This window comes from Sarcophilus harrisii, chromosome 2 (assembly GCF_902635505.1).
Source record: "Sarcophilus harrisii chromosome 2, mSarHar1.11, whole genome shotgun sequence".
Lineage (NCBI taxonomy): Eukaryota > Metazoa > Chordata > Mammalia > Dasyuromorphia > Dasyuridae > Sarcophilus > Sarcophilus harrisii.
In genome coordinates this window covers 257111154-257134614 of record NC_045427.1, presented here as the reverse complement: position 1 = coordinate 257134614, position 23461 = coordinate 257111154, and the positions used below count along the sequence as shown (strand labels likewise).

General features: G+C 34.3%; 1 protein-coding gene across 13 annotated transcripts in view; it reads left to right on the top strand.

The window, feature by feature from the left end:
• The window catches only part of MEIS2 (Meis homeobox 2), a 223093-nt gene that overhangs the window by 63830 nt on the left and 135802 nt on the right, over nt 1–23461 (top strand). For all 13 annotated transcript variants that reach the window (XM_023500289.2, XM_031952062.1, XM_023500295.2 and 10 more), the window contains one exon: nt 3647–3792. In XM_023500289.2, coding sequence (XP_023356057.1) covers nt 3647–3792 — 146 coding nt within the window. The remainder of the gene's footprint in view (nt 1–3646; nt 3793–23461) is intronic.

Here is a 23461-nt window from a genome sequence, read left to right as displayed (position 1 = left end):
ATGGGTACAATTTATTTTTGTGAAGAGCCAGTTGTTAAATGTTCAACAGCATGCCTGTTAGCTTCCCATTCACTTGAACCTGTAGAATAAAAGTTGGAGACATCCTGAGGGAAGGCTCCCCTGAACCTCCTGCTCCAGAGGTGTAGTAAATAGAGGAGACAGGTATTGGGATTGACTCTTTTCTCCACTCCCTACTTGGGCCCCCAAATACCTGTATTCATGAAAACCATTCTTTTTTTCATGGTTTTGCCTACCAGAACATGCTTAGAGATCACACAGGTAGAAACGTGATTATTCTACTTGGGGGTAACAATTTATGTTGCAGATTAAATAATTCCTTTTGGGGAGAAAATTTTAATTTCTTTCTTTTATTGAGAGAGGAAAATATCTCTTCATTGGGAGGGGGCAGAATAACCATTAATGATGAATAATTTAAAAGTTGATTCTCTTAAAACCTAGGCAATATTTCATTGTGGAGTTGTGAGGGAGTCTGGATTCTATTGGTTTATACCAAAGCAACTCCCAATGAGGAATCTTCTACCAATGCAGCTCTGCAACTGTTATGCATTATAATCGTAAAGAGTTTTCTAGGTCCATTATTTCTTAAAACTCAGAAATGGACATGGTCTCCAGGATGATGTATTTAAATATGTGATTATTACATTACAATTGTGTGGGTTATTTTCTTAATTAAAGTAGCTCTTTTTTTTTTCATCCAGTTTGAAGTAAATATCAAAGAAATCCCTAACATCCTTTCTTTATCTAAACACGATGAAATACAATAGTTTGAAGATGTAGCCACTACTTTACCTTTAAGCAAGATAGAAGACATTTTGGAAATATTCTCTCATTTTTAAGAATGAAAAAAGCAAAAACAATCTTTAGTTGAAGTTCCTTCTATTAGACCATGCCTTTTAAAGCAAGGATACTCAAAATCTATCTTTAAGAGCCAAATAAGTTTTAAAGGATATTCTGATCATTTCTACTGGAAAATATACATAGACACCATATGTGCTTAAAGAGAAACACATACACACAGGCATTGTTTACAGACTGTTTTTATATTTAGAAGACATTAAATGAAAAGATATACTACCCACATATTTTATGCAAGATATATTCCCACATCCACATATATTTTTTACATAAAGAGACAAAGATATCTTTATCTATGATAAGATAGACAGACAGACTGACTGACTTCAAACTTGCACTTTCAGTATGGGTTTTTTCCCCCCATCTCCGGGTACTGCTTTTCAAAATTGCCTCAGGCTACAGTAGAGCACCTCAGATCCCCAAGGCCCATTGCCTGGCTCCTAATAGCCACTCTCCATCTGTGTCACATGAACAGCTGATGAGATAGCTCCAGTGTCTGTATTTTGGAGAGCGCATCCACCCAGGTTAAAATGCTAGGGTTGCCAAGGAGCAGTCAGAAGCCATTAGTGTTTGTGAGAATTTGCCTTGCAGCAGTTCCTTGGCATAGGGAAAAGTGTGTATGTGGTGTGTGTGTGTGTGTGTGTGTGTGTGTGTGTGTGTATGTATGTGTGTGTGTGTGTGCAAGCGAGGGGCATGTGCGTGCATGGATGTAGGTAGAAGAGACTGAGGAAGGGGACTCTAACCAGTGTTTTCAAATGTTGTGGATTATATCTTTTGGTTTCTGGTACTTTAATTCTTCTGACTATTTCTTACTTACTTTGAATCCTTTTTCCTATCTCTTTCTCTTTTTTTTTTTTTTTTTTTTTTTTTTTTGATCATTAACAGAAGGCAAAGAAAAAGAGAACAGCAACTTAGGGGTCATGCTCTAGTGTTTGGGCAGATGGAAGGGAGCCGCTTTGCCTTGGGGCAGGGTGGTTGTAATGAAGTGGCCTGTCAGTCTGCAAATAGTGAGGGTCATCTCTTCCAAGTGATGGAGGGTATCACATTGCAGTGAAAATGGAAATGTCAATAAAATTAATCTGCCAGCTCTTTGCTGTGGTTTTTGTGCTTCTCTGGTCAAAGAAGGTTGAGGTTTTTTTGGTGGAGAATGAAAGAAACAGGTACAGGGGGGAGCCCTGTGAAGCAGAAATAAAAGTTGGGAAGCCAGTGGACTCCATGGAGCACAAATGTATCTGCTTTAGTCCTGAAGAGAAGGAGAGGCTCTAGGAATTAGCCAATGGATCTGTAGCATTCCTCAGGAAGCTATGGAGCGTCTAGCTCAGGCTACAGTGAGCACAGAGTTTATTGTTTTAGGCTTTCTTGGACAAGGTTTTTACTTAGCATGGGATTTATGGCATTTACTGCTAATGAATGTCTATTCTTAAATTACAAAAACCACCGTCTCAGCGCAATTCCCAGATGTCCTTCCAGGACCTCGGCTTCTTAAACACCAGCAGGGAGCATAAACTCTCCACTTCTCTGTTTTCCTCTTTCGTGTGGCTCCAGGCTAATGATGTGCAAGGAAAACACAGCCATCTATAAAGTCTCAGTGCTGTCCCAGTATTCTTCATTTATTTTGCATTTGATTATGCCACAAGTCGGATCTTGTTTCTTTCCTTTTTTAAAAGTTATTAGTTCAAATATTAATGTAGGGATATGGCATATATTGCTGCTCTTGATTGATGCCTTCCCCAAAACAGGAAGACGTGCTCGTATGAATTTTAAGAAAGTAGGGGTCCTGCAATGCCTTGCCAGAAGAGTTTTTCAGATACATAATTTAGATGCCCTCCAGGCAGGCTTTCAAGGCATTTTTGCTGGAGGGCAAGAAAAAATAACTATGACTGTTAAAAGTAAATGATTTTTGCTAATGCACAATTAATGCCAAAGAAAAGCATAGAAGAGAGAGATGTTGATAGAAACTTCTGATTAAGTGAGTGCCCTGCCTTGATGTGCATCTTTTTTATTTAATGATAATGATCACTGATGCAGAGTGGGAGAAGTTTTCATGTCATGCAAATGCAAATGTAGGGTCATATCAGAAGTGTGTGAGTGTGTGAGTATGTGTGTGTGTGTGTGTGTATGTGTGTGTTCACACAGGCTTGTACTTGGGAGGTGACAGTTCTGGGAGGGGTTGAGCTGGCAGTGTGTTATGTGCAATGAACAGTGACACAGTTACTGTCACCTATGCAGACAGCCTAGAATATATAGACTACAGAACATTTAACTTGATTACCCTACAGTATGTGTTCACTATGGATGGGGGGGATGCATTTACACTGAATGGGTTTTCTTATGGCAGGTTTTCCCACATTGGATTCCATAATTGACAAAGAGCTACTGCGCTGTGTCAAGCACACAATTATAATTGAATTAATGATATGTGTAAGTGTGAGACACACAAAATTAGCATTTGGAGAGGCCTGGCTTAATTTTTTTTTTTACATATTTGTATCTGCAATTATATTTAATGAGAGAGAATATATGAGCTTAATAGATTTGATACAAGTTTAGCTTAGTCCATCATTAGCAACACCTTGTTGTTTCTTTTTTTTCTTTTTCTTTTCTTTTTTTTAGGCTTTTTTACTTTCTTTTTTCCTTTTTTCTCTTTTTTCTCTTTTTTTTCTTTTTCCTTTTTTTCTTTTTTCCTTTTTTCTTTTTTTTTTTTTTTTTTTTTTTTTTTTTTTTTTTTTTTTTTTTTTTGCTTAATACATTTCCTTTCCTTTCTTTCTAGGGGATGGTTTAGACAACAGTGTAGCTTCACCTGGTACAGGTGATGATGATGACCCAGACAAGGACAAAAAACGTCAGAAGAAAAGGGGCATCTTCCCTAAAGTAGCAACAAATATCATGAGAGCATGGCTCTTCCAGCATCTCACAGTAAGTGAAGATGGGGAACAAAAAACAATGGTTTTACCATGTCCAATGATATCTACTCTTAGAGATTTATTTTCCTAGAAAGGCAATAGGGCTTAGTTCATTTGTATTTTTTACAAGGCGTTTCTTTCTGTTTCGGCGAATCTTAAGTTATGAGTATGGAAATGCTATGTCAATCTATGGACACTGCTGTAGAGGATAGCTGTTTTTCTCTGGGGTTCCAATAATGAGTGCCGCTCAAGATTATCCTATAAGGATAGGACCCTAAACAGTGACTTTGTGTGTAGTTAAATCTACATAAGTAGATGCGTGCACATTCTCTGAAAATGTATCTGAGTGGAAAGGTTGTGAAGAACATTGTCTAGCTCTGAAATTTGTAATGTTTGGGGTTTTGGACTATCAAGGAAAGTACTTCATCTTAGAAGGGAAGCAATGACCCCCCTGCCATTTGTGTATACCAATATACAAGTTCAGGGCTGAATCACAGAAACAATTTGCAAACTTTCCAGATGTTCATGTGACACATGAAAAAAGGTTCGAATGTTCTCATAATGCTCTGATCTCATAATGGTGGAGATTAAAAATTTGTTGTTGTCTGTTCAAAACCATTATCTTAAAAACTAGTTTTCTTCACTTTGGGGATAAAGGGATAAAATATGTGCAATACTTCTAATTATACTCTCTTGTTTGCAGTTGGTTTTATTTGTCGGTATACTGGTGACTATTACAACATCATTTGGGCATCGTGATAGACTTTTTTCAGAGAGGCCATCTTACCTTTTTTATTGTTCATAGGGAAATACTAGGAAGGGGTGGAATTTTTTATTGATTTTTTTTTTGTTTTAAGATTGGCTTTTTTGATTTTTTTAACCCATTCCATTTGAGCTAATGATAAGAATAAATGGGGTAGTATATTGAAAGGAGAAGATTTTTTTTTAGCTTGTGTATCGCTATGCTGAATGATATTAGCTACAGTGTCATGGGTCCAGGACAAGGTTTCGTGTTGATTCATGGTGGTGACCACTGATCTGCTGTTCTGCCAAAGCTGCAGAGGGCAAGAAGGAGGGCAGGATGGTTATAAGGAAGGGAGAGTGATAGATCCACATTCCTAAATCAGCCATTTTGATGTAAGGACATTAGTAGCAAACTAAGGTGTATTGATCTGGCCTGTGGTGTCAGGATTAGCTAGAAGAGCCAATGTCTCTGCTGGAGTAGTAGGTATTCTTGCCTTGCAGCTATGGCCATTTCAAAGGTCAGGGGCCTGTACTGGCTTGGCTCAGAGGAATTAGACAGAACATGCAGTCTCTGGGCTGATTACTTAACCAAAGACAAAATAATGAGTCCTAAGCAAATACTGACTAATTGAAAGGGCTGTAAATCCATTACATATTGGTCAGGGATAATCAGGAGTATTTAATCACTTTTATCTATTCAGGAGCACTGAAGCTGTAACAGCAAAGCCCTGAACCTTGCCATGTGCTTATTATTCTCATCATTATCAAAATTACTTCACAGCTGTTCTTTGCTACATCACCTCAGCTGGAGATTTACTAACCTGTAAAATGTTTTTAATTTGGAAGTTGAGTAAGGGAGAGGGGAGGAGCTTTTCTTTTTTTTCTTCCCCCTACTAGTGGATTTAGTTAGAGAAACAACTGGCAGGGAGAAAAAATATAGATCTTAAGGGATCTATTGTCTTCAAATCAAATCCACCTGTTTATGTGTTTTCAGTGGATTTGTTCTCATCAGAATTATCTGCTATTTTGCATTTTACCTTCCTCTATTGCTAGTGGTAAAGAGGCTTCAATAAATTCTTACTGAAAGGAGATCTTCATGTGTTTCCCTCCTTTTATTATAATCACCCTCATCAAGGAATTATAGAAGTTTAGAGCTAGAAGCCATAAGGAATAAATGAACATACATCTTGCTGAGCACAAAGACAAAAACACTCAGTTCTTGCCCTAAGAGAGTTGACGTTCTATTATTGGAGGGATAACACATATCTATATACAAAATATTTATATAATAGATATGTAAATATAAAGCAGGGGAAAGGGAAGACATTAGAAACTGAAAGAATCAAGAGAGGGCTTGTAGAATGTGACATGAGCTTAACCTTGAAAGAAACTAGGAAAATGAAAAACTGAGAAAATTGAGACAAAAGATAAAAAAGTGCATTTTGGACAAGGGAGATGGTTATTGCAAAGGCATGGAAATTGGGCTAATATGACTTCAAAGATCCCTTTCATTTCTCAGTCTTGATGAATAGGGTCAACATTTGTAAATGAGACCCATAAAAATATAATGTGACCTAGCTAGTTAGAGTTAGGTAGAAGAGGGACAAGAAAAGGAATCTCCTAAATCCCACTTTGCTGTTATTTCTCAATAACAGATATTATATCCTCACATGAATATCATCTACTTCAAAGAAGCATCCTTAAGAGTAGCTGAATTGCCCTGAAGGGAATATGTGTATATACACATGCATATACAAACATACATTCACAACATATGTGTATATGTACATATGTGTGTACCTATATATTCTATAGACTATATCTTATAATATGAAGACCCAGAAAACCAGTCTGTTGTCTTTCTTTTATCCTACCCTCTCCTTGTCTTGGCTCTGCGTGATTTCCCCTTCTAGGATTGTGACAGTGAGCTACCACAGACAATATGTATTCTAAAGAGCTAACCTTCAGACTGGGACTTATGACCAAATTGTAGCCACTCTATGAAACATTTTATTTACCATTTTCTATATCTGTGCTAGGTGCTATATAGTAGGGGGAGGAGTACTTATAAAAGAAATATATATATATATATATATATATATATATATATATATATATATGGTGTGCTTATAAAAGAAATATATAGTCCCTGCCCTGAAGATGCTTATAGTCTAGTTTAAATGTGTCTGGGGATTTATTCAAAAATTTCTCCACCAAAAAGACTTTCTTTTTTTTTTCTCCACCAAAAAGACTTTCAAAGGATTCTAACCCTTGGGATAAGAGATGTTGACTGATAATTGACATATATAAATCACTTCAACATTTGAAAAATGGTTTACCTCACAACAACATCCCTGTGAAGTAATCAATTAGGTATTATGACTCCCATTTTATAGATGAAGAAACTAAAGATTGTTCATTGTCATATAGGTAACAAGCATCAGCAATGAGATTGAGAGATCTTCCTAATTCCAAAAATAGCCATGCTGACTATAAATTGAGACTAACAGATAATTTAACAATTACTTACTAAGCTGTTTGAAAGCTACCCTGGTAAATACTAGGTGTATGATCATAGATGATAAAACCCTGTCTTCTAGTATCCTCTTCTGCAGACTGTTCCTTCAATGTATTCCTCCACCTATTCCCGGACTCCTGTTTACTGGAGTTCATGTATGTAAATATATCCTCTCCATCCTTAAAAAACCAAACAAACAACAAATCCTGCTATTATTCCATATCTCTTTTTAGTCAATGCCCAATCAGTGATTAAAGATAAGAAAGAAATAAGACAATAACTTTTTAATGTAGTCAAAAATATATATAATCTATCTATATGTATACACACAGAGAGACACACAAATATCTAAATATACAGCTTTCTGTCTGTCTATCTATCTATCTATCTTTTTGTCTATATATCTGTATATCTCTGTATCAGTCTGGGAAGGGAAGAACCTCGGTGTTTCCAACCCAATTAGAAACAATTGCTATTTACATTCACTCAGAACCAATCAGGGCCCAAACCATGACTTAGCTGGGCTTGGCCTAGAGTTGCAGTGGGTGATAACAATTTAGTTAGTGTAAACAATATAGGTACAAAAGAAGGAGAGATATAGAATGACAGCAGGAAAGATGGGGCCAAATAAAGATTTTGTTGTTTGGTTGGTTTTTTAAGGATGGAGAGGATATATTGAGTCAAAATGAGACTTGTAAAGACCTTAGTTTTAAAAGGCCAAGGTCTCCAACTGAACCCAGGGCTACTGGACCCAACTGGCTCTTGAGGAGAAAGTGAGGCTGGTAACTTTGCACAGCCCTCCCTCAGTTAAAAGCAATTCCCTTGCATGTCAGGGTATCATCTCCCTGATGTCATGGTCCTCTTCACAATCAACCATAATAACAAATTCCTCAAGAAGGCAACCTATAATATATGCCTCTACTTTCTTTATTCTCATTTTCTTCTTAACTCTCTAGTCTGACTTCTGACCTCATTATTTAATCAAAACTGCTCTCTTCAAAATTCATAGTGATCTAATATAATATCAAAGGGACTTTTCCCAATTCTGTTCTTGACCTCTCTGTCTATCAGCCTCTTCTCTATTACTTCTCTCTGGGTTTACAGAACATTACTATCTCCTGGTTTTCCTCTGCCCAATTGACCATTCCTTAGTTTCCTTTGCTGGATCTTAATGTGGTTTACATTTCCCCTTTTCTTCTTCCTCTATACTATTTCACTTCTTGATTTCATTAGCTCCCAAAAATTTATTATTACCTTTACGCTAATGATTCTCAAAATTTAAAAAAATTATTATTATTATTATTATTTTATAATTATTCAGCCCTAATTTCTCTGCTAACCTCCAGACTTACTGCCCAGAGGATATCTCAGACAAGACAGTCTGTGGACATCTTAATTTATTATGCCAAAATTGAACTAATTCTGTTTCCTCCCTAAAACTTCCCTTTCTCCATTATTGTTAAGGATATAACCATCTTCTCAGTCACCCAGGCTCAAAGTGTCATTGGAGATTCCTCACTTTCTCACCCCCATATTCAATTTGCTGCTACAGACTATAAAAAATATCTTGGTAACATTTATTGCACATGACCTCTGAAATCTCCACTGCCCTGGTGCAGACCTTCATTGCCTCATATCTTGACCATTGCACCAACCTACTGCTTATTCTCCTTGTCACATGTCTCTGGCATGTGTGACTGTTGGAATGATCTTCCTAAAGCACAGGTCTGTCATCCTCCTCCAGTTACTCCCTATCATTTCCAGAATCAATTATAAAATCTTGCTTGACATTCAAAGCCATCAATGACCCTTCCTCACCCTTTGCCACACATATTTCTTTCTTTAACTACTCTGTGATCCAATGACTCAAGCCTCAAAATCCCAATTATGAATATTTTCATTTGTTTTCTCCTATGCCTGGAATTCTCTCCCTCCTCATCTCTACCTCCTATCTTCCCTGGCTTCCTTCAAGCCCCAGCTAAAAATCCAATTTCTTCAATCCTAAATAATTCTAATGTCTTCCCTCTGTTTGTTACTTCTTATTTATCCTATATGTAGATTGATTGCATGTTGTTTCCTTAAAGTGATTGTGAGCACTCTGAAAGCAGGGGCTGCCTTTTATCTTTCTTTGTTTCCCTAATGTTTAGCACAATGCACAGCATGTAGTAGGCTCTTTTTTAGATTTTTATTGGTGAATCAAAAAGGAACAAATGGCATCTAACCAAATAAGTATTAATGGGGTAGAATATGATACAGAAAATAAAAGAAATCTGGGCAAGGTACCTTAGGAAAATTTGAAGGCGGTCACTTTTAGCTGGAGGATTTTAGCAAAAATTTCATGGAAATGATATATGACCTTAGCCTTGAAGTACAAAAACTTTTTTTTAAAGTGGAAGTGAGGGGAGAGTGTGTTCTAGATATGAAGGTTAGTGTCTACATGTATATGCCTATAGTAGAATGTGGGATGAAATTAAGGAGCTTGACACTCATCTGTGTCCTTTAGATAAACTGTTTAAAAGCCCTCTGAGTCTTAGGTGACATGAGATATTCAGTCATTTATTCAGTTGCATTTGATTCTTTGCAGTCCCATTTGTAATTTTCTTGGCAGAGATACTGTAGTGACTTGCCATTTTCTTCTTCATTTTATTTTACAAATGAGGAAACTGAGGCAAACAGAGTTTGACCAGGGTCATAGAACCAATAAGTGTCTCAGGCCAGATATGAATTCATGATGATAAGTCTTTCTGGGTCCAGGCCCAGTACTCTATCCCACCATCTGGGTTAGATATTTTCTAAAATTCTATGATGATGTACTCAAGAATATAGGGCTAGTCCTTCTCATTATTCCTTAATCTCTCTATTTTTTCTGTTTTTCTTTTTCCTTCAGCAAATGTTTTATTTCTCTCCTTATGGTGTTCTTTAATAACTTTTTGACAATTACTTTCTCCCATTTACTTTCCCATCTTCTTTTCTGCTATCCCTCCCCTGCCCTTTTGCCTCACATAACTTCTACCCTTAACCTCTGGAAGAGATTTTCTGAAGCTTTATTTTAGATATTCTATTTCTTCTTCATCTCGAACTTCACTCCAGCAATACAGACTAGCTTTGATGAAGGATAGTTCTGCTAAACTTTTACTTTTCCATCTTTAATGAGTTTCCACATGCTGAAAGATTTACTTGTAGTTCTTGGAGATATAGACCCTAACTAGTGTGGATTGAATTCAGAGTTAATTTATTAAACGTAATAACAGGAATAATGAAACTTTTGAAAATGGAAATGGTCCATTATTTTTTTCTCCTTTTCACTATTCACCCTTTAATGTTTCCTCTACCATATAGAGATATAACATATTATTGATACAAATTTCTAAGTACTATACATATATATATACACATAGATTATTTCATATAATTTCTTTAAAAGTAACTGTTTCAATATATATTCCTTCATTCTTAGTCTCCTTAGCATTATTTCAAACTAGTTTATTCCCCTTTTGTGTTATATGACCTGTTCTTGTATTACAATAATCCCTGATGTACCCTTTTTTCTTTCTTTTTTTAAAAAAGAAACTAATTGAATTATCTCATTATTTTAATTTGTTAAGCAAATGTATTTTACATCTCAGGATGTGTTCTTAAGAAGGAGACTGCTAAGGCTTTGCCCCCTGAATGGGCCATTGGCCCATTTTGACATTCATGCATTCATTAACTGAGAGAACATAAAAGAACTCTGGTTGTATTTTTTTTTTCCAAACACCCAACCAGCATGGAACAACTTTTTCCATAAACCACAGGGGTCTTTCTACATATGTTCTCAACTGCAAGCCATTGTCACCTATTCTGAATACCTCAAAAGGCAAAAAGAAAAAAGAAAAAGAAACCCCAAAATCCCACCTCAACAAAGGCCAACTGTAGCAAATGTTAGGTTTTAGTCTCAATCTGACAAAAATCACTAACCTCTGATTTTCCTGGAAGAAGGAATTGCACTACAACTTAAGCTGTTTGAATAATAAAATTCCTGCATGCTACCAAATTGGGTTGGGGAGATAATAAATTTATTTGTTGTTCCCTTTTATCAGGAAAAAAAATTCAAATATAAAGTGGCTATTTTGAAAAATGAAGTCATTATACATAAGGAATTAGGAATTCCCTCATTTCAAGTCAGGCTATTATAGAGGTTCTTGATCTCTGTAAATAAGTAATTTTATTTGCTTTCAATTCCCCACTAGCTTCTATATTTCACATTTCACCTTGTTAAATGATCCATTCTTGAATATTTCAGTAATCTCAGGGAAATAAATCAGCTATTTAATCAATAAAAATATTTTGTTTGTTCGAGTTTTAAACAATCAAAAAGTATTTTATTGTTCCTCTTTGAAGGGGATAAATGATTATTTCGCTCACATTTCAGTTAAAGAAATTATAAATATTTAAAGAAGAATATGTTGGACATATATTAACTTTATTTTTTTTCTGGAAAAATCTGGAATATTCAATAGTTGCAAAAATTAGGAAAATCCTCAGAAAGCATGTTCTTTTCTCTAATACACAGAAATTATGATATCAGAATGATGAACTTGCCATCTAGATTGTTTTTATTTGACTGCAAAAATATTTAAAGAAAAGAAACAGCAAGAAATCAGGACCAATTGACGATTTATTCATAAACCTAGAAAGGTCCTCCATGCCAAGAAACCTTTAGTCCACTCAATTAACCTCTCAGAGCTTCTACTTTCTTTCTCAAGTGCTCCCTTATTTGCCCTGCAAAGAACATATTTGATCATAGAATGAAAACAGGAAGTGCTTAGACACAAAGACACCACTTGCTCATAATAGTTTTTAGCTAAAGGTTTTCTTAATAGTAATTCTAGGAAAAACACATATGCAGGAATACAGAAGATCTTTAAAGCTATATTGGTATATAAGATGTGGGCAACTACATAGACACACACATATGAAATTCATCTTTGTAATCTCATTCTTTCTCTCTCTGTGTACACATCATTTACATATGTATATAATAGCAAATGTATACTATCATAAGTATATATAGTGAATAAGCTTTTTTTCCTGATCTTATATATTTATTTTTTCCCTTTAGCAAAGTATCCTGATTTTGTTCATACAAAATATTATATCCCTTTTCCTTCTACTACCACAAGCATATGACACACACATACACACATATCTTCATCTATTTGTGTTGTAGTTTTTCCTTGAAAAACGCATGTGTAGTTATTCTTTTGTTTGAGTTCTTTTCTGCTACTATATGCTATGTTTATTCCATCAAATTCTGAATAGTTACATGTTTGACATTGGGATATTTTTTAAATATCCTATGGTTACAATATTTAAGTTATGAGTAAATATGTTGCCTGGATTTCATTGTGGAAATGTCTCTACAGCATTCACCAAAGTCAACACAATGCCAAAACACCCAGTCTATTCAAAGGAAGGAAATCAGATAGCCAAAGATTTCAGTTTCTAGAGAGAGAAGGAAAAAAAGAGATGGATCATTTGGAATACTCCTCCCCCCCCAAAAAAAAAAATCCTACTTGATTGAATGTATGTTCAATTCTTTTTAAGCAATTGTGTTGGGGTGGTGTGGACATAGCTTATTTCATCTTTTTTAAAGGAAGACAGTCTAGATGACTTAATTTTAAGAGGCTGTGACTACCGGAGGAAAGACTGTGGGAGGCCTCTGGAGCTAATTATATTGACCCAAGCCATATGAAGGCACCCCAGAAACTTTTATTTCATTTTCAAGGTGTAGAACCCCAATGAACCTTGTGAAGGTGAAGAACTAATCATAGAGTAATTCTGAATGATTCTGACTATCTTGTTTGACTAAGAAATTTCATCTGTCTTACCAAGAAATGTACTAACACTTATATCTGTGCTTTCATAATTGAGCTTGGGCCTCTTTCAACTATCTGAGAAGTCCACTATCATGCACAGACACCAAGGGAAGTTACATTGAATACCTCTCTAGTCTATCCTCCAATCTCTTCACTTGCAAATTTCCATAATTGTATCCATGGAGATATTGTGATAATTTCTATCATTAAACCTGTTTTTAAGGGCCCTGAATATTTAATCTAATCAGTATTTCAGGGGCATTAGTTGTTACTGGTTGGAAATTAGTGTCTTTATGATTCAGAGATTAGTCTACTTAATATCAATAGCTATAGGCTAAATTAATACCGAATTTAAACCAGTCTTGCTTATGCTCAGGGAGGCTTTCTCATACTCAGAATGCAAATGTATACTGAATACAAGTGGGGATAAAGTACAATTAATGTATGAGTGAAAATCCATATACCAAACATAGCTAAAAAAGTATGGAAACAGGATCAACATAAATAGACTGCACATAGTTTTCTGATTTCTCCTACTAGCCCCCATCCCCATCAAACATTGGCTTCTGTATTGTTTCCTTAGTCCCTAGAAGAAAACATCTGTGAATTATTTGAAATAAGCTTTACACAGAATGATCTGAAATGGTGTCATCTCTGTTTAATTTCAGGAAATGATGTCACAATTCATTAAATAACAATGCAGAATGATTTATTTTTCCTAGACATGCTGTCCAAAGCATTCCTTTTTCTTTACAATGTTTCCAATTAACTGTAAATTTTAATATTCTTCCTATTACATAATGATTTTTGCTTTTTGCATGGGCTAGGGAGGCAGGGAAGGAGGAGAACTAGGGTGGGAAGCAGTGGTAATCTCAGGGGTTGCTAAGGTTCAGGACTAAAGGCTCATCCATCATGTGCTTATTTGTACTGGGGACTGGATGTCAGCACTAGCATCACCCATGGCAACCTACAGGATTGCTGGTTAGTTACAAAGCATGTCTGAGAAAGAAAAAACTAAATGTTCTGAACTATCGGTCAAAAAAACCTATTAGATAATTATAGTAGAGACTTCCATACTGTAGCTTCTGCCTTTATCAAAGTTTCTATGCACCCCCTTCTTCTGTAAAGAATAGAGGACATAAGTCAATTCTGTCTACCATCTGTCGTCGTTTTTACTGTTTCTTGAATTAAAGAGACAGGCCAAAATTTTAATGTTGGTTGAATCTTGGAAACTCCTATTTAAAAACCAAAATTATATCTAAATTAACTTTGTTTTCATGAGGAAATATTAATAGATATAGATATGTATTGATATATGTGCACACACATATATGGAATGTTGGAATGCCATAATGTTTAACTTCCCAAAGGGAAAAAAAAATAGTTTTTCATTGTTAATCACCAGAGTGTGTGTATATGTGTGTGTTTGTGTATCTTTGTGTGTGTGTATGTGTATCTGTGTGTGTGTGTGTGTATATGTGTTCTATAAGGAAAAGCAGTCTTACTTTGATGGCAAAGATAATTGCTTCCTGACAATACTAACTGCCCCTCAGATTTGCTTCAAGATATATTATCTTGAGGCAAGCTTAAAAAAAAAAAAAAAAACCCAGACCCTACCCCAAATTGAACTTTTAAGTAATATTCTTTGATAGGATTAAGATGATTCCATGAAAATGTTTAGATTTCTCAATCCAGTAGACTGAATTTCTAATTTGCAATGGATTATAAAATGTAAAGCTATTTGCTGTTGTCAGGAAATAGTGATTTGGGAGTAGAAATTATCAACTTTGGTTGAATAGAATTTGCCTTTTTACTTTACATACAGATCTAAGTTGATTGGCAGCTGTTTGTTTATAGTAACGAAAGTAATCATTGACACCTTTAAGACTGTATTATCCTCTTAAAATATAATAGTAATACCATTTTCATGCTTTTACATTTGTTACTCTTATTTTGAACTGCCAGAATTAATTTCAGTTGTTTCATTTAATAGTGTATGATAACTTGTCATGTCAAACTATAATGGCATCTACTTGTACATAGATGGATATGTACACTTTTATATATACATATATATAAACAATAACTTGGGAATCAGTTTAATATACTACTTAAAGTGTTATCTGTAAACTTAGAAAGATTTTATTTCAAATCCTACCCCTGACACTGGTTCTATGGCCACAGGCATGTTACTTAACCTCTGGATTCCTCCCGCCAAAAAAATTTCCCCCAAAACCCAACCATTAATTAATGTCAATTCTTAATTTTAATTCTTAGTTAATGTTAACTCTTAGTTTTAATTAATTTTAAAAATTAAATTTAAAAAATAGACAAAATTATTTATTAAATTTGACTAGTAACAGGAGACAGAGAGAGACAGAGACAAAGATGAATAACCAAAGCAATCAAGAAAGGATTCTTGTGGGAGGTGGCTCATTTGAACTGGAAGGAAAACTATAGGTTATTATTCATTACTCATTAAAAGCAAATGGGATTTATATCAAAGATGTGAGCATGGTTCAACTTAGAGGGGGAAAAATAAACATATTAAAAACCAAAACATTCAAAAACACACGATCATCTCAATAGATGTAGAAAAAGCCTTTGACAAAGTACAACACTCCTTATGCTAAAAACCCTAGAAAGTGTAGACCTAGAGGAGTCTTATTTTATTATCCTAAAAAAAAATTATCTAAACCCCAAAGGATAACTACCATCCCCAATATTATATGATACAGTTCTAGAAATACAAGCAACAGCAATAAGACAAAAAAAAAAAAAGAAATTAAAGAAATAAAAATAGGTAAAGGTAAAATAAAATAATTTCTATCTGATGCCATCAGAAACTCAACAAAAAGAATGAGATAATTAATAGTTTTAGCAAAGCTGCAGACTACAAAATAAATTCTCAAAAGTCAACAGCTTATCTAAATAATAATTACAAAATCCAAGAAACAGCAAAAAGGAAAATCTCATTACAAATAGCTTCAATGTGCAAAATATATCTGGGGATTAATCTTCGAAAGCCCACAAAAACATGTAAAGATTAAATTATAAAGTGTTCTGTAAAGAAATGAAAAACAACTTAAATAGCTCGGCGAATATTCAGTGCTCATAGTTAAGCTATGCCCATACAATAAAAATGACAATGCTACCAAAATTAATTTCCACTTTTCTTCTTATATCCATCAAATTACCATGGGATGATTTTATAGAACTTGATAAAATATTAAGAAAATTTTCTTGAGGAAAAAAAAGCTCTAGAATGTCAAGGGAAATAATAAAAAGAAGTAAAGATGAAGAAAAAATATATTGCACTTTCAAAATTCAAACTAAATTATAAAATAGAAGTTTTCACAATTATCTGCTGTTGGTTTAAAAATAGAAAGATAGTTCAACAGAACAGACTGGGAGAGGTAAAAATGTTAACAATTTTACATGTTCAATTATTTTGCAGTCATTTAGAAAGAGGCAATTATTACAAAAGATAAAATAAATTCCTTTGATTACTCAAAACTAAAAAACTTCTGCATAGTCATTGATACATCTAGAATGAGAAGAGAACTGGTTGAATGGGAGAAAAATTCTATTAAATTCCTCTGATATTAAATATTCAAGACATAAAATTATGTATAATTTATATATTTATATACATACATATTTATATAGATATATATATTTAGATACATATATTAACCATGTTAACCAATAGATAAACTGTTAAAGGATATAAATAAAACACTGTCAAAGAGTTGCAAAATATTCACAAACACATGAAAGAATTCTCCAAATCACTAATAAAAAAAATTCTGAGGTTTTATCTCACATTCTACAAATTGTCAAAAACTACCCCAAAATGGCAACAGTCAATCTTAGAAGGGTTATTCATTGATAGTTACACTAACCCATTGTTGGCAGAGTTGTGAAATGTAACCATTTTGAAAAACAATCTGGAATTATGCAAAAAAAATTTAAAAATGACTAACATGTCTATATCATTGAACCAAAGATTCCATTCCTGGGCTTATTCCCTAAGGAAGTCATTGACAAAAAGAAAGTCCTCATATACACTAAAATATTAATGGAAGCTTTTTTGTCTGTGTGTGATAGCAAAGAATCAGAAACAAAGTAGATGCCCATCAATTGGAGAATAACTAAACAGACTGTCATGTGAAAATGTATTGGAATATTACTGTGCTGTAAGAAATGATGTGTGTAATGAATATAGAGAAGCATAGAAAGATATGCATGAACTGATACAGAGTGAAGTGAGGAGAACCAAGAAAACAATTTATATAGTAACTGCAGCAATGTAAATATTAAGAATAACTATATATCTCCCCCAGTTTTTAAAAATATATATAACAAAGTTACATAGATCAAGCAGGACTTGAATGAAGAGATATGGGCATCTACTATTCCCCCCCCCCATATGATTTTCAGATTTTTTTTCAATTTATTGATTAATTGTGCTAATTTTTTCCTCTCTAAAAATTACTATTTATTAGATGGGCTGCTTCCTTGAGAGAGGAGGAGAAAAGGATATTGTAATGATGTAAGAAACAGAAGTTCTCAATAAAAAATTACTTTTAAAGAAGATTGTAAAAAAATAAATAAAGGTACTGAGGCAGCAGATGGGATTCTGAGTTCCAAGAAGAGCAAGCAGGCCAGTTTTCATGAACTATTAAGTCATAAAAGGGAGCAATATGAAATAGTCTGGATAGATGAGCTAGAGCCAGACTGTGAAGTCAAGATTTCATTTTCATTTTATCCTAAAGGCAAAAGTGAGCTACAGAAAATTGTTGAGTAGGGGAAAGACATGCTATGTTTTCAGTAAATTACTTTGGCTGACATTATGAAAGAAGCTTTGGAGAGAGAAGTCATAGAGTCAGGGAAAACAATTCTTTAAGTATTTTTTTCTTCTTTTAAATAATAAGGAATTATTATACTTAGCAACTTCTTTGGTGTATAGAGAAATAAATTTAAAATATTTTATACCATTTTGCTCTGAAGGGTTGATCTATGAGTGATATTGTTTGTTACTTGTGGAGAAAAAAAAATGTATACATCACACCTTTTTCTCTTTATGCTTTACTAAAAACCAAATATTTAAGAACATAGGGGGAAGAACCCATTTTTTCTGTATTATGATATCTTTCTTGAGGTTTGCTGAAAATTTACAGATGTTAATTCAATTCAATTCAATTAAAATTCTTTTCTGATATACACTGGTTCTCATGGGCAAGTCATTGAACCCCCTATTGCTTCAACCACAAACTCTAAATTGCAATTGCAAATTCTTACCCGAAGTAATGGGTGTCCTTTACCCATGAAATCATAAGTCTGGACCAAAAAACAAAACAAAACAAAACAAAAACAGTAATGTGAAGTAATTTCAAGAGGCAGATACTACTAACTATTGATGGCTGTTTGTCCTTTGTTCTTGAAGAGGACCACATCAGGGAGGTGGTGCCATGAAATACAAATAAGAGTGGGCTGTGTAGAGTCACTTTTTCCTCCAGAGCCGTCTAGGTCCAGTGGCAAGACATAGATCAGGATGAGTGAAGATGGCTGTGGATGCAGGGAACTCTTGGAAGTATTTAGAAGAAGATGTGGGTTACTACAAACTAGAGTAATAAAGGGAAAACTCTTTTGTAGGAAAGAAAGATGCATTTACTCAGGGTCACACAGCTAATAAGCATCTGAAGCATTTGAAGAATTTGAATTTAGGTCTTCATTATTCTAGAGCCCTGCGTGCACTAACCATTGTATTACTTAGCAGCCTTTGTAAAAGCTATATTTGCAAGGAACTTAAGGATGCTATAGGATAGAGGTGAGGATGAAGTATATTTCATTTGTGGAGTGGCAGAGTGATAGCCAATGAAATCTCTACACAGAGAACAAAAGTAGGTCAGTTTGACTGAAATTGAGAATATGGAAAGGAAAGTAATATAAGACTGAGAAAAAAGGTAGGAGTCAGATTGTAGAGAACTTTAGATATAAGTCTGGATGGTCTGTGTTTATCCTAAGTCATAGAAAATTTTTTCAGTAGGAAAATGACGTCAGATGTGTTTTTAGAAAATCAATTTTGAATGTGTATGGAGGATGAATTAAAGAAAAGAGAGACTGAACAGGGTCTGAAAGTCCAAGTAAGAAGTCTTAGGACTTCACTTAGCATACAGACTGTATTGTAGGAAGAAAAGGACAAGTCTAAGGTAAGAGAAGGCCTTCTAACTCACTGACTACAGGGAATGTGGGAGAAGGAAGAATGAAGGATGATTCCAAGGTTGAGAACTTGGATCACAAAACTTGTATCCTGCATTATATTTGGAACTAGATGCCCTCTTGAAAGGAAAAATTCTGTCTCCCTTTTCTCCAAACATAGTCAAAGGTATGTTATTGTGAAGGAGGATTAAATTCTGCTCTACAAAATGTTACATGTACAGGGGAGGTGGGAAAAATGAGTTTGAAAATGATTAAGACCGTGGCATATTGTCACTGTAGTTATGAATAAATGTCAATGTGATTATGAATAAATGAAATTTGAAAACTTCTACAAACTCTCTCAAGTTTCTCTGTGACACCAACCTAAAAGAAATAATTGAGTGGGTGATATTATACAATCTCTATTATCAATTCTATCCTAGCTTTTAAATTCTCTTCTAGTTCTAGCACTGTTTGAGTTTGTCTTTTTTTCCTTCTCTGGCTTTCACTTTTCTTCTCTGTAACAAAAGAGGGTTAAAGTTTATCCCAATTTTTAAAAAAAGTAATCATTTCAAGTCAGAGAAGCTTTCAGTAAGGAAGTAAAAACTGAGCTGGTCTTTGAAGGAAAAGTTGGATCAAAAGATTCAGAGAGAGAAATGGGGAGAAAAATTTTGGCATGGAGAACAATGTGACAAAAGACTCTTAAAATTCAAATCAGTTCAACAAATTCAGTGTATTGTGGTGATGAGACCAATGGATCTAGAACCAGAAAATGAGAGTTTATAATCCTATTTGCGCTATTTACCTCACATGTGATCTTAGTCAAATCATTATGGCTCTGGGACTCAGTTTCTTCCTCTGAAAAATTATGGGATTGAGCTGTATGACTTTTATGTTCTTTTCAAATTATAAATCTTATGATTCTGAAATAGGGACTATGTGAGGAATTTTGTCCTTAATTTACTCTCACATTCTTTATAATTGGTCAGCCAAAAGGGCTGATACTTTTCAACTCAACCAATTAGTGATAAAATTTAGCATGATCCTTTAGAGGTCCTTTAATGAAAGTTAAATCTAAAAAGCAAAGTGGAATTATATATAATATAGCGGAAATAATAGAATTTCTGGATTATTTGCTTGTTGTTATATGATTCTATGGTGTTCAATTTGTTTCTTGGCACTCAAAATCATATTGTTTTGGGATGGTTAACAAACTCATCTAGATATGCCTTTGTGTGAATGAGAAGTCACGTACACAATAGAAACCAACATAAGTATAAGGAAATTAACCTGTGACTTTGGTTTGGATTTCTCAGGAAGTGATCTTGTTACAAAAGAAAGGATGACCAACTCTAGGTTGCAGATAAATTCTTTAGGTGAGGAAGTAGTGAGTACCCAAACTATTAATTTCATTGTAGTGCAGAAGGAAAGAAAATTGATCTGTATAAAAGGGGAATAACATAAGTGCCTATTATAGACCAAACACAGTGCTAAATGCTTTACAAATATCTCATTCTCACTTGCCCTCACATCAATTTTGAGACATAGGTGCTGTTATGATCCATATTTCACAGTTGAGGAAACTGAGGCAAGCAAAGGGTCACATAACTGGTAAATGTCTGAGGCTGGATTTAAAGTCAGATGTTCCTAATGCAAGGCAGTGTTCTATCCACTGAACTGCCTAGCAGCCACAAGAGAAAAAACTAACTTATGATCTTGGAGCAAAATATGGCAGGACTAACATTTCTTCCAACCAATATTTTGAGGCACTTTGTATGAACAAGGTAGTATCATAGGTGCTGGAATTGGGGAGAGGGATGAATACAAAGATGCATGAGGTAGAGTCTGCTTATAAATGAATTAATAATATAGTAAAGGAGATGACATCTGTGTGTGTGTGTGTGTGTGTGTGTGTGTGTGTGCACACGTGCGCATACTTATTTGTGCCTTTTTTGGTAGGGAATAGACAAGTCTTGAAGGGTTCAAAACATTGTTCAAAACAATGGAGTGACATCATTAGTTTTACTTCAGGTAGATTGCTTTGGTGACAGTATATTATATTGAATTGGAAAGGTGAAAGACTGCAGTTGAAGAGTTGTATAATTAAGAGTAGAGATAACATGAATTTGAACAGAGTGGCAGCAGTGGTTTATATAAAAGGAGAAGATAGAAGAAGAAAAGAGCTTTTGCAAACTATGAATTGACAAGATTTGGAAAATGATTAAATATGGGAAAGGGTGGGAAAGAGCCAGAGTCAAATAAAATATTGAGATTTTGACTAGCAGAGTGGGACAACCATTAATAGGCAAGTAAGGAATAGGAATTGGTTTTGCCAAAAAAAAAAAAAAAAGTTTGGCATTACATGTTGAACTTAAGATGTAGAAATGACCAAAAAGTTGAGTTGTTTAGCAGGTAGTTGGAAATATAAAACTCATACTTAGAAGAGACTGTATCAGAGATATCCTGCTGCAAAGGAACTTAATTCTAGTCTAACTTCCAAGCTTAGCTAATGACAGAACTGAGCCCAGGGGAGATAAAGTGTCTTGCCCAAAATTGCACAGGTATTAAATGTTAGAGTGAGGATAAGGTTTAGAGATTTAGATTTAGAACCAATTATAGAAATTTTACAACAGAAGTTAAAGAAATAAATGAGATTGTGGAAGATGAGAATATAGAGGGTTAGAAAGGCTTAGGGGCAGAATTTGGGGGAATGTCTACATATAGGAGATGGGAAGAGAAAGAAGACTCATCAAAGAAGGCAGAAAAATGGAATTAAAGAAACTTAATGAAAACTAAATTTACATAATACTAGGGAAGCTAAGAGATGATATAATTCCAAAAAAGAAGTGGGTAATTAAGAGTATCAAGAAGAGTGAGAACTAAACGTTCAGCAATGTCATTGAATTCAGCCAATTTAATGGAAACTGATCTTGTTTAAAAAAAAAGAAGACTGAGGAACACTGATTAAGTGAGGAAGTCATACATATTCAAATAATTCAATTAATTTGATTGTAGTGAAGAAGAAAAAAAGTGGATTCATAATAAAGGGAAAATGAATTTGAGATTGTGAAGAGAAATGTGTTGATCATTCATTCAACAAATATTTATTGGGCAGAAATCCAATGGTTATGGAAACTTCCTGTCAATAGAAGCCAAGATTACAAGGTAATAAGGAATTAGTGGGTAATGAAGAAATATAAAGAGCTAGTTTTGACTATTCACTTCCTTGTAGACATAAGAGAAGTGTATTTAATGATAATATGAGTAGGTTTAGAAAAAATTGTCTGACCAGACCCTCCACCCCAAAAAAAAAAAATGTTGATTACTTGATTAGTATCTATAGGTATATCCCAAAGAGCTTAGTCCTTATTCCTGGTTCAATATTTTTATCAAAGATTTGGATAAAGATCTAGAATGCACACTGGTTCAGATGTCACAAAGCTGGAAGAAATAAATACATTTTGTTATAGAATTTGAATTTGAAAAAGATCTTAATAGACTGGGGAAATGGGTTGGATTAAAAAAATGGAAATTAAATGGGAACAAATGTGAAGTCCTGTGTTGGCTTTTCAAAAATCAACTACATAACTCCAGGTTGGTATGACATAGCTGGAAAGTTTCAAGTGAAAAAGGCCAGAATTTTAATAAAGAAGCAGTTGTTTCGCAGATAAAGATCCAGATTTTGAGTCAGGAAAATCTGGCTCTAGGTCTTACATAGTAACCATGTGAACATAGAAAAATCATCCATCTTCTCAGAGCCCCAAGTTGCTTTTCTATAGTGAAAATGAGTTTTAACCTATAGGGTTAAAGCTTCCCTATAAAGTAATGAAAGCATATGCTAAAACATTCAAAAACAAACAAATAAATTAGCAATATTAATTAGTTTGAAAATGTCATCTTGGGCTGCATTAATGGTAACATAATATCCAGCATGAAGAAAATGATTTCCTCCATTTTGCTCTTGTCAGACCTGGATATATAAATAGGATAAACCTAGAATATTATGTATAGTTCTGGGCATTATGTTTTAGGAAAGATGTGGAAAACATAACAAGGTATAGAAAAAGGCAGTCAGGATGATAATGTAAACTAGAAACTCTGCTGTGTGAGGATAGATTAAAGGCAGTAGGAATATTTAACCTGAAGAAGAGATACAGGGGGACATGAGAGCACTCCTTAAATAAACAAAATGTTTTTCATGTGGAAGAGTGATCCGTACTATTACCAATGAATAAACATTATGGAAAGGAAGAGTTTAGCTAAATATAATGAGAAATACGCAAACTTTGAGAATGTTACAAAAATAAAAATAGTTGCCTATAGAGATCTTAAGTCCCCTTTCACTTGAAGCTTTTAAG